The 24,024-nt window shown below is 46.2% G+C and overlaps 1 protein-coding gene across 1 annotated transcript in view; it reads right to left on the bottom strand.

Annotated features, from left to right (window-relative positions):
* Positions 1-13,403: 13,403 nt before the first annotated feature.
* Positions 13,404-24,024, bottom strand: part of PCSK4 (proprotein convertase subtilisin/kexin type 4) — a 90,894-nt gene continuing 80,273 nt past the window's right edge. Inside the window, 3 exon segments of the mRNA XM_083179451.1 lie at positions 13,404-13,525; positions 13,611-13,714; positions 13,779-13,879. Of these exon segments, the coding sequence (XP_083035577.1) occupies positions 13,404-13,525; positions 13,611-13,714; positions 13,779-13,879 (327 nt within the window).

The following is a 24,024-nucleotide window of genomic DNA, read 5'->3' as shown; positions in this document are numbered from 1 at the left end:
GAACATTATTTAAATAAAAAAATGATCCCAAGAGGACTTAGAATGTTTAAAAACTCTATTTTTCATGATGAACCAGCCTTCCAATCTGAATGGGATCAAGCTTTAGATTCTTGCTCATTCGTATTAATGAAATTGATAATAAAATACAGAATGAATAAGGTAAATAAATTGGAAAAAGACATCGAGGAACTAAAGAAATCATTAGATAGATTTAAGACAGATGAGACATTTTTGGAGAGGGACCAACTAATTAATGATAGAGTTCTAAAATTTGAAAAAGACCTGGTGTTTACCAAACAAAAGAAGTTCAAACGTGACTTATATGATTACCAAAATGATAAAGTTAGAACCTATAATAAACGTGTAGAAAATCCCAGAGAAAACTCAGATATAGATAGGAATAACTTACATAAACCCTCCTATAACAATCGAGACAAATTTGAACACACTAGAGACCACTCACCACACTTTCCACAAAATAGCTATAAAAAACGCCACTTTGGATCCAATGATAAACCCCAAAACACTCCCCCTCATTATAGATATAAAAATACTCATTCTGATGTAACCCAAAATCGAAGGGACACCAGAGAATCTTTTTTGGGGGCACGCCCCAAAACCTCCCGATGGGACCTGAATTTCCAACACATCAGGGACTCCCCAAAAAGACAAAGGGAAGGAAGTCCAGGGGAAGTAGAGGAGGCAAACGCCTCAAAAAGAAACTCACATTACCATTAAAATCCCCCAGCATCCAATGTGTATTTAATTTGTCAGATAGACAGTTGGAAGAGAGTCATCTATCCGTATTACAAAAAGGCTTAAAATTCAGCCCCACCTGTGAACCGAACATCTTTGATTTGTTCGTGGAACTCAATCGTTTTGTTCGCACTTTGTGCCGCAAGCGATACTTTGCAACCAAATCTTTGAAATCACAAGATGATGACTCTCTCCCTATTGTTCTTGACAAAAATGACGAACTTCTTCTGTCCAGTTTAGAGGAATTATGGGAACAAAACCATATTCCTTCACAAGATCTCCCTCAACAAATTTTTGATCTCAAAACATCTTTAAAATCTCCTTTTCATAACCCATCTGAGTTTTTTCCCATTAGTGCCAAGAGTTCCAGTATTGAATCCTTTTACAAAATCACATTGGAGGACTTCAAAGAACTCTGCATAAAAGAACAGAAAAAAACCTTTAAACCTTCTAATCTAACAAAAAAAGAAAAAAATGCCCTCAGAGATTTACAAAAAGACGATCAGCTGGTCATAAAGGAGGCTGATAAAGGGGGAGGTGTTGTCCTCCTCAATAAACATTATTATTTATCAGAATCCTATAGGCAATTACATGATCCCAAATTCTATAAAATTCTAGATAAAGATCCTACAGATATTTTTTTGAAAGAATTGGGTACCTTATTGGATGGTGCATTGCTCTCAGGGGTGACGTCCAGAGACGAACACAGATTTCTTTCACCCCTTCACCCCATCACTCCCACATTTTATTTTCTCCCCAAAATTCACAAGCACCTTTCTGCACCCCCTGGGCGCCCCATAGTATCGGGTATTAATTCTATCACTTCTAATTTATCCCATTATGTTGATTTCTTTCTCCAGCCCTATGTTCCAACAATGAAGTCCTATATAAAAGACACCACATATTTATTGACCAAATTAGAACCTATAGTGTGGAAGGACAATTATGCCTTCCTCACGCTTGATGTCAATGCCCTGTATACCCACATACCCCACCAACTAGGATGTGAGGTTATACAGAGGAGACTCATGAGGGATAAATCATTGTCCTTGGAACATAGGAATTTTCTTCTGGATAGTATAACTTATATTCTCACTCACAATTATTTTACTTTTCACGGTGATTATTATTTACAGACGATGGGGACGGCCATGGGGACCAGATTCGCGCCCAGCTACGCAAACCTATACATGGGTGAGGTGGAGGAGACCCATGTGTGGGGTGGCGGCTGGGGTGCGAGTCTGGTCTACTATGGCCGTTACATCGATGATTTGATTATTATTTGGGATGGGGATATTAATTCAGCATCACAATTTGTTAGCTCACTTAATTCTAATTCATTTAATTTGTCTTTCACTCATAATTTCAACAAGACTTCTGTGGACTTTCTGGACGTCACCCTTGAGATTTGCCAAGGAAAAATTATCACCTCCAATTACATCAAACCAGTTAATACTAATTCATATATACATTATAAAAGTGCGCATTATGCCCCTTGGAAAACAAACATCCCCAAGGGGCAATTTATGCGCTTAAAGCGCAACTGCACTAACACCGATAAATTTATTAGTCAGGCCCAAACACTATCTACATCTTTTCGGGATAGAGAATATCCCGAAGAACTGATCAAAAATGCTTTTGACCAAGTCCTTGAAATGGATAGGAATGTTTTACTTAGACCTAAAACTCCAAAAAACAAAACAAAACAGGAGGGAAGAGAGATTGCCTTTATTAGCAAATTTAACAGTTGTGCCAAAGATATCAAAAGAATAGTATGTCGTAACTATAGAGTATTGTTACAGGACAAAATATTGTCCAATATCATTCCAAAACAACCTATAGTCATTTACAAAAAAAAAAAAAAAACATTAAAAACTCTATTAGCCCCCAGTCATTTATCCAAAAATAAATCTGACACTAATAATAAAAAAACAGAAGAACATTTATCATGGCTCCCCAATAAACCTAAAGGTTTTTTCAAATGTGGAAAAAACAAGTGTACCATGTGCAATCATGTTCCTAAAAACAAAACTCCTGTGATTATATCTCCATTAGAACCTCCACTAATTTTTAAAAGCTTCATGAATTGTGATTCTTCTTATATGATTTATCTTATAAAATGTAGTTGCAATCTGTCCTATATTGGCAGAACAACTCGCAATTTACGCACAAGATTTATGGAACACAGGAGAAATATTATAAAAGGTTACATGTTACATAGTCTATCTCGTCATTATAAAATTAATCATGCATCTGATCCTACCTGTCTACAAATCATCGGTCTCGAACATGTCACATCCACAGCACGTGGTGGTGACAGATATAATTTATTGTGTAAAAGAGAGGTCTATTGGACCCTAAAATTTAATTCTTTACACCCAGAAGGGTTAAACGAAACAATAGAACTCAATTCTGTCCTCTAAAAAAGTATCCTTACTTCTCTAGATCTGTTGGTATTATTTTGTAACATATATGCATTTTTTAATGTGTAGATTTATTTATATATATATCAATTTTTCTTTTCCTTGATTCCATGACATCGTCCTATAAATTAATAAAAAAATGTATTGTTTCTGTCTTGATATATTCCATCTACTGTGGACATTTTCTCTATATAAATTGAGATATATCTATCTATCTATAATAATAATTTTTTATACTTCATATATGTATTTTTATTGATATATATGGTTTATTATGTGCTATTGATTGTCTTCCATCCTAAGTACATTCAACCTGTTCTCGATATTTAGTATTTGTTTACTGTTATATTATTATTATCATAGTTCCTCCTCTGCCTCTTTAATCTATGGGAGTAACCTTGTTTCTGCGCCTGAAATCCCTCATGGTGGATTATCCTTTCCGGGTGGCGCTGTAGCACCACGGCTTGCGTTCCAGCACGTTGCCCAGGGACCGGTGGACCGCATGTGTATACACCCCACGTCATCGGGTTCACGGCGGCCGTCCTGTCCTTTTGGACGGCGTGCGGACGCAGGCTCTGTTGCCGGACGGCGCGACGTGACGCGTCATCCCAGTCGCGTCACATGCGCGCCGTCACTTAGCAACGCGGTAGACGCTGGCGGGGTCGCGCTCGCGGGCCTTACCTCCCGTTTCGCCGATACCGGCAATCGGCGGCGGGCGGTGGTCCCTGGCACACCCCTGCTAGCACAGGCGCTGAACCAACACTCCCTACAAGTAAGCACCACATCCTAATGATGTTTTTACATCCTAATTCCCTCTATTGTGCTATGTATCATGTGACCAAATAGGTCAAAGGTTAAATTACTCTGTATTATTGTAGAAATACTACTTAAAGCCACTATATCTTTTGTTATACTGCCTCCTATAACATTAGTTTATTATTGTTTTTATCCAGACGGTTCTCACTTGATTTTTATTTTATTTTATTGTATATTTGTGTTATTGTGTATTTTCACCTGAGCACTGATGCACAGATGCAACTAATGAGCAATTAGCTCACTGCTACTTAAACTGAGCCCAGACCTCACTCCACACACTTGCTCCTGAGGAAGCCGGACAGCAAACATCCGGGGAAACGCGTTGAGCTGCATTGTTTCCATCATCTTCATATCCATCTGTTCAAGTGATGCCCTTTCTCCCACAGACGTCCATTATCTCCACTTAATTTATCGGATTACAAAAATTCCTTTTGGGACTTCAGCGTAGTTCCTAAAAAATCCATTTCTAAAAGGAGAAGACGCCAAATAGGGAGGAATACCCCTATCCCTTCACAGGGAATTCTATCAACAGGGACTGCAACATCACTCATATTGCTGCTGTCATCCACACCAGCCAACTACAGATGGTAATATTATCAACTCTCAATTCTCATTCCACATTTGTGGAGCTCCGCATATATCAGTTCAGCATCATGTGCTCTCTCTTTTAACAATTATTCATTGCTTTCATTATAATTTTTGTTATATCGTGTTTTTATATGTATAATTAAATTTATATCAATTTTGAGATACCGTCTGGTCTTCATAATTACTCAGCCAGCGCTGGCACATTTCTCTTTTTTTCCGATACTGATTTTTGGATTTTGCAGCTCAGATTCTGGTGGAATTTTGGTGGGTGCTATGTCGCATTAGCAAGACCCCCAAAGCACCAATACAGTGGAACCCCCCCACAAGTGACCCCATTTTGCAAACTACACCCCTCAGGGAATTCATCTAGGGGTATAGTGTACATTTCAAACCCCCAGGGGTTTCACCAATTTTGATACAAGTGGGCAGTGAACATGAAAAATTACATTTTTTTACACAAAAATGCAGTTCTGGCTCAAAATTTTTCATTTTCAGAAGGTATGAAGGAGAAAAAGCACCCCAAAATCTGTGCCCCAATTTCTCCCGAGTACGGCAATGCCTCACATGTGACCAAAAAATACCAGTTGGGTGCATGGCAGGACTCAGAAGGGAAGGAGTGATTTTTGGATTTTGCAGCTCAGATTCTGGTGGAATTTTGGTGGGTGCTATGTCGCATTAGCAAGACCCCCAAAGCACCAATACAGTGGAACCCCCCCACAAGTGACCCCATTTTGCAAACTACACCCCTCAGGGAATTCATCTAGGGGTATAGTGTACATTTCAAACCCCCAGGGGTTTCACCAATTTTGATACAAGTGGGCAGTGAACATCAAAAATTACATTTTTTTACACAAAAATGCAGTTCTGGCTCAAAATTTTTCATTTTCAGAAGGTATGAAGGAGAAAAAGCACCCCAAAATCTGTGCCCCAATTTCTCCCGAGTACGGCAATGCCTCACATGTGAACAAAAAATACCAGTTGGGTGCATGGCAGGACTCAGAAGGGAAGAAGTGATTTTTGGATTTTGCAGCACAGATTTTGGTGGAATGAATGGTGGGTGCTATGTTGCACCAATACAGTGGAACCCCCCCACAAGTCACCCCATTTTGCAAAGTACACCCCTCAGGGAATTCATCTAGGGGTATAGTGTACATTTCAAACCCCCAGGGGTTTCACCAATTTTGATACAAGTGGGCAGTGAACATGAAAAATTACATTTTTTTACACAAAAATGCAGTTCTGGCTCAAAATTTTTCATTTTCAGAAGGTATGAAGGAGAAAAAGCACCCCAAAATCTGTGCCCCAATTTCTCCCGAGTACGGCAATGCCTCACATGTGACCAAAAAATACCAGTTGGGTGCATGGCAGGACTCAAAAGGGAAGGAGTGATTTTTGGATTTTGCAGCTCAGATTCTGGTGGAATTTTGGTGGGTGCTATGTCGCATTAGCAAGACCCCCCAAGCACCAATACAGTGGAACCCCCCCACAAGTGACCCCATTTTGCAAACTACACCCCTCAGGGAATTCATCTAGGGGTATAGTGTACATTTCAAACCCCCAGGGGTTTCACCAATTTTGATACAAGTGGGCAGTGAACATGAAAAATTACATTTTTTTACACAAAAATGCAGTTCTGGCTCAAAATTTTTCATTTTCAGAAGGTATGAAGGAGAAAAAGCACCCCAAAATCTGTGCCCCAATTTCTCCCGAGTACGGCAATGCCTCACATGTGACCAAAAAATACCAGTTGGGTGCATGGCAGGACTCAAAAGGGAAGGAGTGATTTTTGGATTTTGCAGCTCAGATTCTGGTGGAATTTTGGTGGGTGCTATGTCGCATTAGCAAGACCCCCCAAGCACCAATACAGTGGAACCCTCCCACAAGTGACCCCATTTTGCAAAGTACACCCCTCAGGGAATTCATCTAGGGGTATAGTGTACATTTCAAACCCCCAGGGGTTTCACCAATTTTGATACAAGTGGGCAGTGAACATGAAAAATTACATTTTTTTACACAAAAATGCAGTTCTGGCTCAAAATTTTTCATTTTCAGAAGGTATGAAGGAGAAAAAGCACCCCAAAATCTGTGCCCCAATTTCTCCCGAGTACGGCAATGCCTCACATGTGAACAAAAAATACCAGTTGGGTGCATGGCAGGACTCAGAAGGGAAGGAGTGATTTTTGGATTTTGCAGCACAGATTTTGGTGGAATGAATGGTGGGTGCTATGTTGCACCAATACAGTGGAACCCCCCCACAAGTCACCCCATTTTGCGAAGTACACCCCTCAGGGAATTCATCTAGGGGTATAGTGTACATTTCAAACCCCCAGGGGTTTCACCAATTTTGATACAAGTGGGCAGTGAAAATGAAAAATTACATTTTTTTACACAAAAATGCAGTTCTGGCTCAAAATTTTTCATTTTCAGAAGGAATGAAGGAGACAAAGCACCCCAAAATCTGTGCCCCAATTTCTCCCGAGTACGGCAATGCCTCATGTGTGACCAAAAAGTGGCAGGACTCAGAAGGGAAGGAGTGATATTTGGATTTTGCAGCACAAATTCTGGTGGAATGATGGTGGGTGCTATGTCGCATTAGCAAGACCCCCAAAGCACCAATACAGTGGAACCCCCCCACAAGTGACCCCATTTTGCAAAGTACACCCCTCAGGGAATTCATCTAGGGGTATAGTGTACATTTCAAACCCCCAGGGGTTTCACCAATTTTGATAAAACTGGGCAGTGAACATGAAAAATTACATTTTTTTACACAAAAATGCAGTTCTGGCTCAAAATTTTTCATTTTCACAAGGAATGAAGGAGAAAAAGCACCCCAAAATCTGTGCCCCAATATCTCCCAAGTACGGCAATGCCTCACATGTGACCAAAAAATACCAGTTGGGTGCATGGCAGGACTCAGAAGGGAAGGAGTGATTTTGGGATTTTGCGGCTCAGATTCTGGTGGAATGAATGGTGGGTGCTATGTGGCATTAGCAAGACCCCCGAAGCACGGTGAAATTATGAACCTAATATTCCATAGATGTGTGGTATATTTTAAAACACTCCTTTATACATAGGCCGGGTTTGTCGGGGCAAGTGTCACACTGGAAAATAGTTTGCTTTCTTATTCCCTTTTTATAGCAAACTTTGCACCTTTTTTGTGTCCTGCCCTTTTTTCCAGTGGAGGGGATTTCATCAGGAAAATGCTGCCCTGGTACAATACGGGGGCCAGTACTAGAAGTACTGGGGCCCTCTGCCTGCTGGTTCCCAAATATTAGGCCCTTTATGACTTCCTCTTGAAAGTGCATAAATGTCCCCCTCTGGCCGGTAGAACGGAATAGCACGTAAGCGTTATACAGTGCCATCTGGATGATATACACGGCCACCTTCTTGTACCAGATTTTTGTTTTCCGCAGGGCACTGTACGGCTTCAGTACCTGATCTGAAAGATCCACTCCGCCCATGTACCTATTGTAATCCAGGATACAATTAGGTTTTGAGGTGTGGGTACTGGTACCTCGTACAGGGACGGAGGTGGTACTGTCTCCGTGAATTGTTGTCAGTATAAGGACATCCCTCTTGTCCTTATATTTGACCAACAACATATTTTCGTTGCATATTCCCCTGCTTTCACCCCTTCTCATTACTTGGGCAATGTGCGTTTTTGGGAGGCCTCTTTGGTTCTTGCGCACAGTACCGCAAGCTGCTGTACCTCTTGAACCAAGGGCCTTAAACAGGGGGATGCTAGTGTAAAAGTTATCCACATAGAGGTGATAACCTTTATCCAGGAAGGGGTGCACTAAATCCCAGACAATTTTCCCACTAACACCTACGAGGGAGGGGGGGCATTCTGGCGGTTCAATTCTTGAATCCTTCCCTTCATAAACCCTAAACCTGTGGGTGTACCCTGAGGTGCTTTCACACAGTTTATACATTTTTATGCCATACCTTGCCCTCTTACTGGGAAGGTACTGGCGGAATTTAACCCTTCCTTTAAAATGTATAAGGGACTCGTCGATACAAATAAATTTTTCAGGGATGTACACCTCTTCAAATTTGGCACTGAAATGATCAATGACCGGCCTGACTTTGAATAGCCGGTCAAAGGTGGGATCATCTCTGGGTGGGCACTGTGCATTATCGGTGTAATGTATAAATTTAAGAATTGTCTCAAATCGAGTCCGGGTCATGGCCATACGGTAAAATGGAGTACTGTACAGAACATCTGTACTCCAATATTGCCTAATTTCTGGCTTTTTTACTATGCCCATATGAAACACCAGACCCCAAAACGTCATCATCTCTACTGCATCTACAGGGGTCCACCTAGCAAATGATGACGTGGGGTTTTGAGCAATAAACTGCTGGGCATATAAATTAGTTTGGTCCACCATTAAATTTATAAAATCATCAGAGAAAAATAATTTGAAAAAGTCAATTTCTCTGAGACCTGTGGAATCAAATTGGATTCCTGGCATGGCCAAAAACTCAGGAACCTGGGGCTCAAAATTGTCTGGTGGTGGGGTCCATACGAGATCAATTGTTGGGGGGGGGGTCTCAGCTGCTCTACGGGGGCGTCTTTGAGGGGGTCCCTCATCACCAGAGGAGGAAGAGGAGCTTAAGACGAATCCTTCAAATTCCCCGCTTGCATCACTGGCTGTGTCAGAGTCAGAAGCAAGCAGGGCATATGCCTCCTCCGCTGAATACATTCTTCTGGATGACTGGGATGACATTTGGGAGGACATTTGGGAGGACATTTGGGATGCCATTTTTATTTTTGTGTTACTGGTAGTGAAATGTTTCAACACGTGTATAGTGTAGGGGGGGGTACAAACTTTATTTCAACCTGGGGGGAATGTAGTGTGTAATGTGTATGTAGTGCAGAAAAAAAAAATACTTTATACCAAAAAAGAAAATTGAAGGGGTTAAAAAAAAAAAAAAATTGAAGGGGTTAAAAAAAAAAATTGAAGGGGTTAAAAAAAAAAAAGGTCCTGCGCCAAAAATTGAGCACAGATGTTGGTCAGTAACGTCTGTCACTGAACAGCGCTCAAAGGCAACAGGAATTTGATAAAAAAAAAAAAAATAGATCAACCCTGTGCCGAAAAAGCTGATCAGTGATGTACGTCACTGATCAGCGCACAGTGGCCACAGGACACCCACAAAATCACAGTGTGTGTAAAAAAAAAATTAAAAAAGACCACACAGCACCCACAAAAAAAAAAAAGGTGATCAGTGATGCGACACTGATTACCAGTGAGGGGCAGCAGGTGCACAACCTTTGGTGCAACTGACAGGTATATATAAAAAAAAAAAAACCTCTGTACCCCCAAAAAAGTTGCTGATCACCTCAGATATAGTGATCAGCACAAAAGGCGGGGGCAGCAGACACAAAATTTAGCACTCTCTATCACTCTCTGTCACTATCTCTCTCTATCTCTCTATCTCTCACTATCTATCACTCTATGACACTGCAGCAGCAGCACTGACAGGTATATCTATATATAAAAAAAAACCTGCGCCCCCAAAAAGTTGCTGATCAGTTAATTTATACTGATCAGCACAAAAGGAGGGGGCAGCAGTCAGTTATATAAAAAATATATAGCACAATCTGTCACTATCTCTCTCTATCTCTCTCTATCTCTCTATAACTATCACACTGCAGCAGCACAAAATATAGCACTCTGTCACTAGGCCTCTCTATCTATCTCTCTCTCTCTATCTCTCTCTATCTCTCTATCTCTCTCTCTCTCTATCTATAACTATATCACACTGCAGCAGCACAAAATATAGCACTCTCTGACACTATCTCTCTCTCTATCTCTCTCTCTCTATCTCTCTCTATCTATCTCTATCTATCTCTCTATCTAGCTATTACACTGCAGCAGCACAATTTCACAGCACAGTATCTCTCTCTATCTCTCTCTATCTCTCTCTATCTCTCTCTATCTATCTCTCTATCTAGCTATTACACTGCAGCAGCACAATTTCACAGCACAGTATCTCTCTCTATCTCTCTCTATCTCTCTCTATCTCTCTCTATCTATCTCTCTATCTAGCTATTACACTGCAGCAGCACAATTTCACAGCACAGGAAGGCACAAGTAGCAACAGGATCCAGGAAGCATCCAGCACACTACAAGCACAGATCAAGCAGTGATCAAGCAGTGATGAAGCAGTGATCAGGTAAGTATGGAGCAAGGTTCTGGTCAGTATATCGCGGCAGCTAGGCACGGTGACCGCACTGCACGCAATTCCAGACCGGAATGGCGTCTGCAGTGCAGTCACCGTTAGTTTAAACCCCCCTCCATGGCTGTGATTGGTCCGTCGGTCCGACGGACCAATCACGGCCTTTGGGGGCGGGCGGGGTGAGGTGGGGTGACACCAGTGTCACCCTTACACCCCGCGGTGATTGGTGCTGTACTTTACAGCACCAATCACCTCCGATCCCGTGTCACCGGCGAACGTTATTCGCCGGTGACACAGGAAAACGCTGTAATTGGCTGTTCACACTGAACAGCCAATCACAGCGATCGCCGACGGGGGGGCGGCATCGCAGCCCCCCCTGGGCATGCACGGACATGTCTGCTGTCAGGGACAGCAGACATGTTGAAACTGTCACCGCGTCTATAGACGCGGTGACAGTTTAAATCCATGACGTACATTTACGCCATGTGTCGGGAAGTGCTTCCCGACCATGACGTAAATGTACGTCAAATGTCGGGAAGGGGTTAATAGCACACTGTTTTCACTTGTGTTAATGTTATTTGTTGTTTGTCATATTTCGTGTTCTTCACTTTTAAAATAAAAATAATAAAAGGTAAATTTTATGACTCTTTTCTATAAATGGTGCACCACCATATGACAATCCATTCTCTTTTCTGTAAAAATCTCATTAAATAAATTGTCGGTGGGAGCACACCCCTGGATCTAATAGAAACTGAATAAACTTGACCAGAGGGGGCCAATTGAATAAATTAAAAAACTATTCTGATATCCATCTCCCTTCCTGTGCAACTGATCACCAAAAGCTCCTACATACCTGTATCACAGCCACACTGTATCCTCACCTCAATGCAACAAGCACAGTACGAGTGCCCATGGGACTAGTGAGGTAAATCTCAAGATCACCCCTACAGGTATAACTGGTAAAAATTTTGGCCTGGACATGCTCCAAAGACAAAATAAAGTTTGGTGACCTAGTGCATGAACTGATGTTTTGACTTAATACAAGACTGGAGGACACTGAGTGTGCAGTGGGGTGAGGCAGGTGAGGCACAGCCTTTCCTGTCATACTAGTGTATATGCCAACATTTTGAATTGATAAAGTATGTCAAAAATACAAACAAAAATAGAAACAATTTATAAAAAAAAATCGGTACTTGTTTCCTAGCACGGCGCCACAGATTTTGATTGTAAGCATCGGGTCGGAAAAATTGCGTCGATCGCATTGCATGCCAACCAAATCGCATGCGATCGACCCGATTTTTACATTGGAATCAATGTGAAATGGTCCCTGAGACCAGATTTTGCATTGATTTTAATGCAAAAAGCCCCAAAACACCCCATTTTCATAGAAAACCCCCCTGATGTTTCAAATGCCCCCCATTGTTAACGCCACCCCGGTATTGACGGCAACCTGAAGCGTGGCGAGCGCAGCGAGCCCGCGAGGGGCGGCGGTACGCGTCCTCCGACCTTTTTTATACCCCTACTATGCACGTCGGCGTGGAGTTGAGAATAGAAAGTGTGGTGAGCCCGAAACGTGGCGAGCGCAGCGAGCCCCGCAAGTGGACGCGGATACCTTCACAGGTATCTGCGTCCCCTCGCGGGCTTCACAGGTATCTGCTCGCCACGCTTCGGGCTCGGTGGCTCGCTGCGCTCGCCACACTTTCTATTCTCAACTCCACGCCGACGTGGATAGTGGGGGTATGAAAAGGTCGGAGGACGCGTACCGCCGCCCCTCGCGGGCTCGCTGCGCTTGCCACGCTTCGGGTTGGCGTCAATACCGGGGTGGCGTTAAAATTGGGGGGGGGGGGGGCATTAACCATACTTTTTACACATATTCAATGTGAAATGGGCCAATATGTAAAATCGGGTTGATCGCATCGCGGGCCATTATAATGGCCCGCGACTGACGCGATCAACCCGATTTTCACTTTAAAATTAATTTAACATTGTTCCCTATGGGAAAATCGCGTTGATCGCATCGGTCGCATCGCGGCCCCTTATTAGGGGCTGCGATGGACGCGATCAACTCGATTTTCACTTTTACCGGCAATTGAGCTTGTTAAAGTCAGAAAATCGCGTCCATCGCGTCCATCGCATGCCTTAAGTACCTTAACGTAAGGCATGCGATGAACTCCGACGGGCGCCGTGCTAGGAAACAAGTACCAAAAAATCTTATTTTTATTATTCTAATCATTTTTATAGTCAAAACTCTGGAGTAAAAAGTCTATGGCAGGTGAGGCTACCTTTTCTGCACATCTCTTATCAAAACTGAGTGAATCTCCTGCAGTATATACTGCTGCACATGTGTATAATGCCGGCATGTTCCCCATGGCTCATATATTGTGTGCATATCTGGCTCTGGTACTTGCCAGGGACTCCTGAGCCATTTACCTCACTGCACGTCTCTGAGGACACTTGCCTACAAAGGGACAAAAAGATGATTACAAAGAAATGGACTATTACATTATGCAACAAATAGAAGATAAATTGTGAGTTAATAATTATAGCTTAAATATGTACAAGGTATGACATAGCAAGAGGTTACGTCATTAAGTCCAGAAACGGACTTTAGTGATGAAACAAAAGATGGGTTTTCTCTTACTGAGGACTGGTCAAAAATCTGACCAAACACCTCCTCTGAGGGCGTGTTGTTTCCCACTTCTGGGCTAGGTGCACCAATCTTCCAGCATCCAGAAGTCCATAGTCATAATGGTGACTAACTGGGTAGGGATAAAATAAAAATGAATAATTACCTGCTCTGCACTCTTCCACATTATTATACAAAAACTGTGCTACTAAACTTACCTTTTCTTCCCACTCCATTTATAACCCAGTCATTGACAATCAGATTAGCAGGTCTTGATGCATGCACCACAATGTGCTGTACGTCCCTCCAAGCGAGTGTAGGGCTGTGCAAGAATAACAAATTAGTCCTAGATTTTCTTACACCTCCCACAACTATATACTTCTTACTTTGCTTCCAGTGCCAGAGCAATTATTCCAACAGCTTGTGGCGCAGAGGCTGATGTCCCAGTGTGGTGCTCTGTGCAGCGATGGCGTATGTCAGTGGTGACCTGAAAACATATGGCAGCTGTAACAGGACAGAATATATATTATATTCCAAATGAGTCTGTCTGCTAGAAAGTTTTCACAGGAACCCTCCGAGTCGCCCCTGCTGCAGAAGTATTCTGACCCAAAATGAGCCTATTGTTTTGGCAGCACTGATCTACTTCTAGGTCTCCAAAACAGTTCCACTTGTACAGGTAAACAATTTGTTAAATACACCATCGGTACTCTCATGCTTAACAACCCTTAACACTTAGATTACTAACTTATCTAAAAATAACGACACGGACACAAGTGCTGGCGTTTCAAAATAACGAATGTCAAATTTATTTTTGACAACAAACTAAGACTATATTATTGGTGGCGGCACTAAAGAACGGTCAGATAAAGAAAAGGGGGTGGGTAGGGTCACCATAGCAATCACACACCGCTGGTGACCAACTCTCCCAGCCAACCACCAGTGTCGGTGGAGGCAGCCATCTTTCGTGCACAGAAGTATGGCTCGTGACAATCGATGCCTGGAGAGCGCACCCACTAATGTACACACATTCCATCTACACAATTGACTGTTCTTTACCGCCGCCTAAAGAAGAAAATAGAGACAGAAAATAGGGATGGGTGGGTGGGGAAAATCTCCAGAGAGGAAGCAGCCCTCTGGTCAGCAGACCTTTCTCCCCTCCTAACTCGTCCCACTGCACCCATTGGCTGCCAGACGCAGCCCTTCCCCATTAATTGTCCCTAGTGCAGCATGATCCCCCTTCGGTGATTTATGTCACCTCTAGCTTAATCAGCCATCGGTGCTCCTTAAATTCACCATCGGTACTCTCATGCTTAACAACCCTTAACACTTAGATTACTAACTTATCTAAAAATAACGACACAGACACAAGTGCTGGCGTTTCAAAATAACGAATGTCAAATTTATTTTTGACAACAAACTAAGACTATATTATTGGTGGCGGCACTAAAGAACGGTCAGATAAAGAAAAGGGGGTGGGTAGGGTCACCATAGCATTCACACACCGCTGGTGACCAACTCTCCCAGCCAACCACCAGTGTCGGTGGAGGCAGCCATCTTCCGTGCACAGAAGTATGGCTCGTGACAATCGATGCCTGGAGAGCGCACCCACTAATGGACACACATTCCATCTACACAATTGACCGTTCTTTACCGCCAAGCTAGGCCCTAAGCCGCAGCACCGCCACCAACAATAACGCTCAGCACCAACTCCTCAACCATAAAAACAGATCATCCAAAAACAATGCCATGCCTTCCGTGCTCAGATGCATGCCATCCTCCCTGTACAGCTCAGCTCTCTGAAAAACTATGCCATCATGCCTGATGACATCACCCCCACTCGCCAACACATATCGCTCCACAGCTGTATTTACTTTCTTACGAGAGCTATCCACCCACGGGCAAGATCGTGCCGATCTCCAGACACGCCTGGGAATCATATTTGACCAGACCAGTTTACAAGCCGGCCATGCCTGCGCAACAATATGAAAATCCCTGATGATCAGGGACCGCAACTCCAGGGTCGTACACTGCCCAACATCATTGCCGCCCAAATGGATGATCAGCACCCTGGGAGTGCCGTAGCTCTGCATGGCCCTAAACAGATGCTCCCGCAAGGCACACCAACGCATGCCTCTCACACCCAGCCACCGCACCATGCTTGCTTCCGGATACATGCGCACATCCGAGGCCACCGTCGACCTTGAGGCCCAATAAACGAAAGAATGGCCTATGACCTAAAGAATACTCAGTGACCATGGCCTAAGTGAATGGCCTAAAGAATACTCAGTGACCATCTTCATACTCATCTCCATCATTGGCCTCAAGCCTCTAGTTGTATGTTGATTGGGTCCTCACTACTTACATTTAAGCTGTAATGTGTATTGAACTGTGGTGCTCTTTATTTGTACTGTATTTTTGTTATTTATTCAATGTTATGCCAAGTTTTGTCTCCCTGTATTGTTCCTTTGTACGGCGCTGCGAAACACTTGTGGCGCCTTATAAATAAAATTATAATAATAATAATAATAATATGACCCACACGCTCCTGACATCCTGCCGACCTGCAACAGGGTACGAGAAATTAACACCATACCAACCATACAAACTTAAAACAGGCATACCAAGGGGGGGGAAGAGAAAGTTTTTTGGACCATGGCACCAGATCTTGAGGCACAAAACACACAAACCCCCGGAGTAATCTATCAGGTATGCCATGACAAATTAGAGATCAGCCAAATTGTGCCCCCGGGGGAAATGTGAACACACCTCAAGACCCCCACAGGAGGTTGGCGAGTGCTTATGCATCCAGTGAACCATGATCTGTTAAAGTGACAGAAAGAGTTGGCCGAATGTACCTGCGAAAGACTGCGGAGCGCCATCGGCCCAGAGACTGAATCTCTGCGTTGGAGCGGCCCCCCGGAGCTGCAGACGTAGCAGCCCCGATCCTAAAGGAATGAGACCCGAACTCCTTCGGATCGAGGCCCAAGGCCCCCAGCGCCCGGCCCAGGACATGGCAGAACTGGTACCTAGTAAGCGGTGACCCGTCCTCATGCATCAACCACGCACCCGGGCGGTCGGGGCGCACGCGTTGAAAGGCCAAGGCCATCTCAACCGGGCACACCCCTTCCACCGTACCTGGGAGCAAAGACAGCCACCGCCCCCTCCCAGCCTGGTCAGTCTTGGATCGTCGCATGTGACACAATACAGAATCCCTTTGGACCACCACATCGGTCACGTCCAAAGGCGACGGGGCATTCTTGGACGGTGCCACCAGCTCCCCAATCCTAAAGGCCCCGTGATATGCCATTGCGTATGCCAACCGGAATAGCAGGACCTCGTACTGAGGATAGCAAACATCCCGGAGGGCACCCAGCAGCGGTGGGAGCAGTGTAATATCAATGGGCCGCCTTCGGTCGGAGACTGCCGGAGTGGCCCGTTGCCAACCCCTCAATGCCCTAGAAACTAGAAAAGACCTAGACGGGTCAGCACGACCATACAAAGACGAGAAAAAGGAAACCCCAGACAATACCCGCCTCACAGCGGCAACAGAAAAATTCAAGGAGTACAGGTGCCAAACAAAGGCCACCATAGCCGCCCTGGGCGTCTTACCTGCCTGCTCGGAGGAGAGCCTGAATTGCTCCCACTCCTGCCACCCCTCTTGGTAGCATCTCAGAGTCCTTGGTGCGATGGCCCGCATGGCTAAGCCCTCCATGCCGGCCTGATCATCTGCCAAACATAAGGGGGACATGACTCACCAACGATGTCTGCATCGGGGGCCAAGGTGTGAAACCGGGCCCAATCCCCCCTAGATAAAGCATCGGCGATCGAATTCTCCACACCCGGCACGTGCTTGTCAATGAATTGAATGTTTAAAAGCAAGCACCGCAAGACTAAGCATGACAACAACCTCAAAACAGGGATCGATGAGGAGCCCTGACTGTTTATCGCCTGAACCACCCCCAGGTTATCGCACCAAAAAACTATGCAGGAATTCCTTAATCTATCCCCCCATAACTCAAGGGCCACCACAATGGGAAATAATTCCAGCAACAGCAAATTGCGCGTAAGGCCCTCTGCGCCCCACTCCACGGGCCACGGCGCCGCGCACCATGACCCGTGCAGATAGGCTCCAAATCCAATCCCGCCAGCAGCATCCGTGAACAGTTCCAATTGGGCATTGCTACGCCGAGGAGCCGGCCATATCAACACCCCATTGAAATGTTCCAAAAAGGAGCTCCATATTTGGAGATCCCTTTTTAGCTCAGCAGATAAACGCACAAAATGCAACGGATGCCGGATACCCGCCATGGCGCGTTCGAGTTTTCTGCAGAAAACCCGACCCATCGGGATCACCCTGCAAGCAAAATGCAGTAAGCCAAGTAACGACTGAAGCTGGCGCAACTGAAGCTTGCCCGCGCACAAAGCCACTGAGACCACCCCTTGTAGCCGTTCAAGCTTATCAAGGGGAAGCCTGCAGCAGCCGGCTAGAGTATCGATTTCTATCCCGAGGAATGAGAGGCAGGTGACTGGCCCCTCCGTCTTTTCAACTGCTATGGGCACCCCAAAAAACTCAAACAACCGCTGTACTACGCCCAACAGTGCCGCGCAACTTGGGGACCCAGCCGGGCCCACGCATAGAAAGTCGTCTAGGTAATGTGCCAAGCCCCGCTCACCCGACTCCCTCTGCGCGCACCAGTGCAAGAAAGTGCTAAAACGCTCGAAATAAGCGCAGGATATCGAGCAGCCCATGGGCAGGCACCTATCCACGTAGAAACCCGTGGGTAGCCGAAAGAACCATGAACCGGAACGAGTCCGGATGCAATGGAAGCAGGCGGAACGCCGACTCAACATCAATCTTCGCCAGCAACGCTCCCGCGCCAAAATTTCGCACGATAGCCAAAGCCTGCTCGAAAGACTGATAAGTGACCCGGCACAACTCCTCAGGAATTGCGTCGTTCACCGATGAGCCTGGCGGGTGAGACAAATGTTGAATGAGCCAAAACTTACCCGCTTCCTTTTTTGGGACCACCCCCACCGGGGAGAGCACCAAATCCCCGATCGGAGGAGTCCCAAAAGGCCCCACCATTCGCCCTAACCTCACTTCCTTAGCAACTTTTTCCAGCACTACGAGGGGCATGTCTATGGCTGACTTGAGGTTCCTGGGGGATTTCGTGTTAACCACGCCTCGAATGGGGAGACGAAAGCCAAAACGGAATCCGTCTGCCAGGAAAGTCGCGCAAGGTCTGTCCGGGTAATCGCTCAGCCATTGGACCATGCGATCCACCCGAACCGGGGAGGGGGCCTTACTGAGGAGCAACCCCGGCGGCTGGCCTAGGCGGAGCAGCCCCCTGCCTGCCACGGTTGCAATCCCTGACGGGGTGAGGTCCCCAACACCGAGCGCAGGAATGCTTAAATCTACAGGTGGTTCCCAGGTTGCAGCCGACCCCATTGAAGCCAAAACATCTACCCGCGGGTGCTCCACCCGCGCTGCTCCGAAAGGGGGGGGAGGGGTCGCCTAGCAACTGCGCCCGCAGCCGTAGGGGCGGGAGGAGCAGGAGAGGGAGGGGCAGGGGGCGTAGCGGATGACGCCGGCTTCTTGCCTACCCAAAGCTCCACGTCTTTGCATCCGAAATCTATGATGGCTGACCCCGACTGTTTGTGGCGGAAGTCCTCATCATATGATTTCCATGCTGTGCCGCCATCTGACATGAACATTTCATGAATCATGTGCATATAACGCACCATATTCATGTGTTCTTGCGGCCTGGTCTCTAGATAGCATGCGGCGAACATGAAGAGCCCCGCCTGCCATCTATGGTAAGTGCAATACGCTGCTTCCCCTATACCTCCCTTTTTCTTCGCAGCACGATAGTCCTTCTCAGCCTGCGCAGTCATAGTGAAGAAACTCACAAATTTCCCTTCGTTGATTCGCTCCTGTACGCTCCTGCGCAAACCCCTGCACACTGCCGTATAATCGCAGCGCACCACATTTTCTTTTGGGAAAAGTGGTGAACCCGAGCTCCCGCTGGTGGAACGGGAGTACCTACGGCGTCGCCTACAATGCTGATGCCTCCGCCGCGACTTACGCCCGCCCTCCTCCTCCGACGTCACTGAATTGGACCCAGAGGAGGAGGAGGAGGTGCGTGACTTGCGCCTGCGCCGCTTCGCCTTACGCGCTGACCCACCTGATGCTCCTGCCACCGCTACAGCCATCGTCTGAGTCGCTGGGCTGGACGTGCCCCCGGAACCGACCAGCGGGCCGGATGTTGACGCCTCCATGTTCGGTGCAGCCACGGGAACAGCCGTCATTGGAGTAGGCATGACATTTTGTGAAAAAGACACACTGGGGAGCAGCGCGGTGGAACTACTCGCCTGTGGCCCCCTGGAAGGAGAGCTCGGCGCAGTCTGGCTAAGCAGCGGGACCAACACCGACACTAACTGCCACCACCTGTCTTCTGCCTGTACAGCCCCCCCTGCTTGCTGCGCCTGCTGAGCTGTTACCTCAGACCCAGTGACGCCTGGGGCACCTCCCCCGACCGTGCGCCGAGGCAATAGCCTGGACCTCCGCAGCCATTGCCTCCTAGCTAAGTGCAAGGGGGACATACCCAATATAGCCGGGGATGGGGGGGGATTTACCACCTCCCCAGTGTCCCCCGGACCCCATGCAGCCTGACTAGCCCTGCGCCCGCCCCTAGCTACCCTACTGGCCGGCCTTGGTATATTTGAGGGGCAGTCGGCAGGTGGCACCTCATCATAACTCCTAGCCAGCCTGCTGGCTAGGATGGGGATGCCAGATGGGCGCCCTGCAGCCTGGCCAGGGCTCCCACCGTATGCGCCCCCCCCCGCTGCCCGTCTCAGTGCCTGAAACTGCCTTACATCCGGCACCGCCGCCGGCCTAGCGCCCGCAGCGGCGCCTCTCCCGGTACCAGTAGGATGATCTGTGCCCCGCGCAGCACTGCTGCGAGTCCCCCTGCCACCTCTCCCCCCCCTTGTGGCACGCGCTGCGGCCAGCCGCGTCTTCATTGCGGGACCCGCGCCCACGTGACGCACTCGCCGCTGGACGCCCACCGGACTCCTACGACTACCCCGCCGCGGGCCTGGGGAGGCCCCGGCGGCAGTACCGGCTATGGGTGAGTCCAGCGCGTCAGCCAGGCGGGCGGGGGGGGCGCGAGTTCCTGGACGACCGGGGCATTACAGTTCCCTGCTCTATCTGCACTAATCGCGGGGCACCACAACTATGCTAGCGCTAAAAGAGAGAGGGACAGGACAGAGGAAGACAGAAAGCTATGGAAAGAAAGATAGTTAGTAAGGATGAATATCAGGGACAGCACAGGAGCCGGCAAGGCAGAGGTCTTACCGGATCCAGGAAAATCTCCAGAGAGGAAGCAGCCCTCTGGTCAGCAGACCTTTCTCCCCTCCTAACTCCTCCCACTGCACCCATTGGCTGCCAGACTGTGGAAGTCTAGGTACACACACGCCATTTTGTGATAGTATGGCCGCCATTTTGGTTCGCAGAGTTGCGCAATGAAAAAGTTTCCATACCCGAGTATGTGTGACAATGTGGACCAGAAGAGTAGACATACTATCACACATAAATTCATAATAACACACTTACACGAAATGAAATATAGTTAAAAGGTTTAGAACGCCACACATAGCTTAGTTAGCCCTGCACACACCTGTCTATATCGTGTTTAGTACCGTTCCGCTCAGTTCATTATGCGAAGTATTCCGGTCATTGCGAATATGTCGCAATGTACATTGCCCGATAGATATGGACATAATCCATATTCCAGAGACAGTTTCTGTTGTAAGTAGTTAACAAAGGAAACTAGCTCAAACCGGTTCTTATCCTTGCTGACGCCGAAACCACCAAACAAAGGACTCTTAAAGTTCACTCCCCTGCACCTGGTCAGACCAGGTACAGCGTCTAACCTCCAATCACAGTGGACCGGACATATGATCTCTGACCAATGAGAATGGCCTTTGACCTCCCCCTTCTGACCCTATAAGATAGGCGACCCGGAGCAGGCTCGGTCTCTTCGGCACATCTACTTTCCCTGGACTTTCCTACCGGACTATAGTTCATTCCTGAACGATAGTGAGCTCTGACCGGACTGCGCTTCGCTTACTAGATAACCACGGTAAACGGTTGCATTTTCACGGTATTTATTCTTATAAGTATTGTTGGCTGATTGTGTCTTGTATCTGTTTTCTCTCCCCTTAGCAGAGTCTGTTTAGTATTCATTGTTAGTATATTGTATCACCTGTTATACCTGTTTATTCTTATTTCTGTAACCCCCTTCTGTCCATTAGGGACTTAAATACAAACCTTTTACGGAGTTCTAATCTCCTTATTCCTATTCAGTGGTCGTGTCTGTTTATTCGCATAATAGCGATAAGGTATATTGCGGACACAGTCCGATAAGGTATATTCGCAGATTAGAGACAAAGTACTGCGAAGGAATCTCTGAATAAGGTATTGGTTCTTGGTATACATAATACAATAAAAGGTACGCTACGCTGCGCTACGCTTTGTTCGCACGTAGCTAGGTATAAAGGGTACGTTGGTTGCGGACTTATTACGTAACCTGCGCTTTTCACATATTGTATCTCTGGTAATAATCATATCGCCATTAACAATTGAGGGCTCGTCCGTCCGCTCCACAGTCCAGAACTCAGTACCAGGCGTGCGGATCGACCTATACCAGCAAAAGGGTGGAAGTATTTATTTGTTTCCATTGCTGGATAGGCCGATTCCACGGCGGTGCGGGGTTCGGGAAGTGCTAGCGCTGAACCCGGAGTACAATAAGTGAAAGCCACGTGTTTTAAAGCATATCATACCTAAGTGTTTAGTAAACTGTACTTCTGCCTGCCACAAGTAGTTTAACGGGGTATAGTGTCTTGGGCTGCTTGTTTATTATAGTATATGTACCACGTGCGATAAGGTTCGCACACGTGGAGTCTGTGTTTATTATAGTACATAGAGGATCCCCTCTGTGCAAAGCTATAACATTTTGTTAGTTACTGCAAAACCAGGGACTCAGCCACGTGGCGACAAGCCCTGGGCCTTTTGCAGTAACGTAAAGCGTCTATTGTGTATTACGCAAGGTGCGCGCGCACGTGCCCATATCGGGAAATTTTCGCATCTTTGTACGTGATTTACGGATTAAGTGCGGGATTTATTTCGCATCTTGATACATAACTTTCGGACGGAGTTAAGGGATTTATTCCACATTTAAGCGCAATTACTGCGTATAGCGAAACCCGAGTGCAACCTTGCAAATACACTATAGAACACGTGGGTGGCCGATTCATCGGCGGCCTGTGAACAGTGCATGTACACACGTGGCTGTTCATTGGTACTGCACATGCAGCACACATAGGAACTCAAAGGTGAACAGTATTTAACCACTAGCTTTATTTACACAGTATAGCAATATACTGCGAGTGAGGCGGTGATTAATAAAAGAAAATAAGTTTTTTCTTTTTGTTCATTTTTTTTTTTAAACAAGCAACTCAAGCATTATTTTAATAGATTCCTATAGAGTGTTATAAGGGATTTATACCTGCATAAGTATCCAGTGAAAAGCTACCAACTTGGGAAGATTTTCTGTACAGAAATATTTCAAATATATGCATAAGACCAAGGTGTAACCAGCGCCCAGTGTGAAAAATAACTGAGGCGAACGGGTGTGTGACGACACGACTCAAGCGCAGTGTAGTCCAGTGTAGGACAGTCCAGTTAGGACCGGGTTCACGTGACGGCGTGCCCATAGGAACTGCCCCTTCCGTGGAACTACCTATTTTGATCCACTGGGAGGGTACAAGAGATACATCGGAACCCAGTGATCCGATTAGCTACTTTAGAAATACCAGTTTTTGGGGGTACAGGAAAAACAAGTTTTGCTGTGCCCTGGAAAAACTGCCGCACCTTGCAAGTTGGCTAGCAGTTCGCTACTAGTTGAAAGACTTGGTGATTGAGTACATTACCTCGCATAGTGGGCTTCACGCTTGATTGCGGAATAGTGCCATTTTGTGGAGAAGGAGTGATTTGGGAGTGACTCACTGATAAACGGCCCTCCGGTTTCTGCTAGCTGTGAACGTTTATTCCTGTAATTATGGGTAATAATGGTTCACACAGGGATACCGAGTCAGTTAGGGAGGAATCTAGTCGACCCAAAGGGTCGGCGGCTTTCATTATGTGCAGGAAGCACGGTGAACTCGCAGTTGTTTACAAAAATAAATGGAGAAGAATGACACAAGGCAGCAAGTTAGAATTTCCCAGTGTTGGTAGCTTTGATCCAGAAATCTTATCTGCAGTAAAGGATGAAATATGTCTACTCTCCAGTCGTAAGAAGAGAGTGAAGCACATGGAAATTCTTAAATTGTGGCAGAAGGAAGGGCAGGAACAATGGGGAATCAAATGTTTGGCAGTGCCAGATACAATCAGCCACAATAAAAATGCAACCGTAGCCGCAACCGCTCCCCCACCCCCATATGTGCCGAAGGGGTTAATGACTAATAAGCGAGACCTGAGTAGTAATTTACCTGTTGCTAACTTGTACCCTGTCTTATCCCCTTATAAGGAAACCCGAGAGGAAAACGAGCAGCTGTTGGCACTGGCCGTCT

This window comes from Crinia signifera, chromosome 1 (genome assembly GCF_055691185.1).
Source record: "Crinia signifera chromosome 1, ASM5569118v1, whole genome shotgun sequence".
Classification (NCBI taxonomy): Eukaryota; Metazoa; Chordata; class Amphibia; order Anura; family Myobatrachidae; genus Crinia; species Crinia signifera.
The sequence above is the reverse complement of the archived record's forward strand: the minus strand, read 5'-3'. Positions and strand labels throughout refer to the sequence as shown.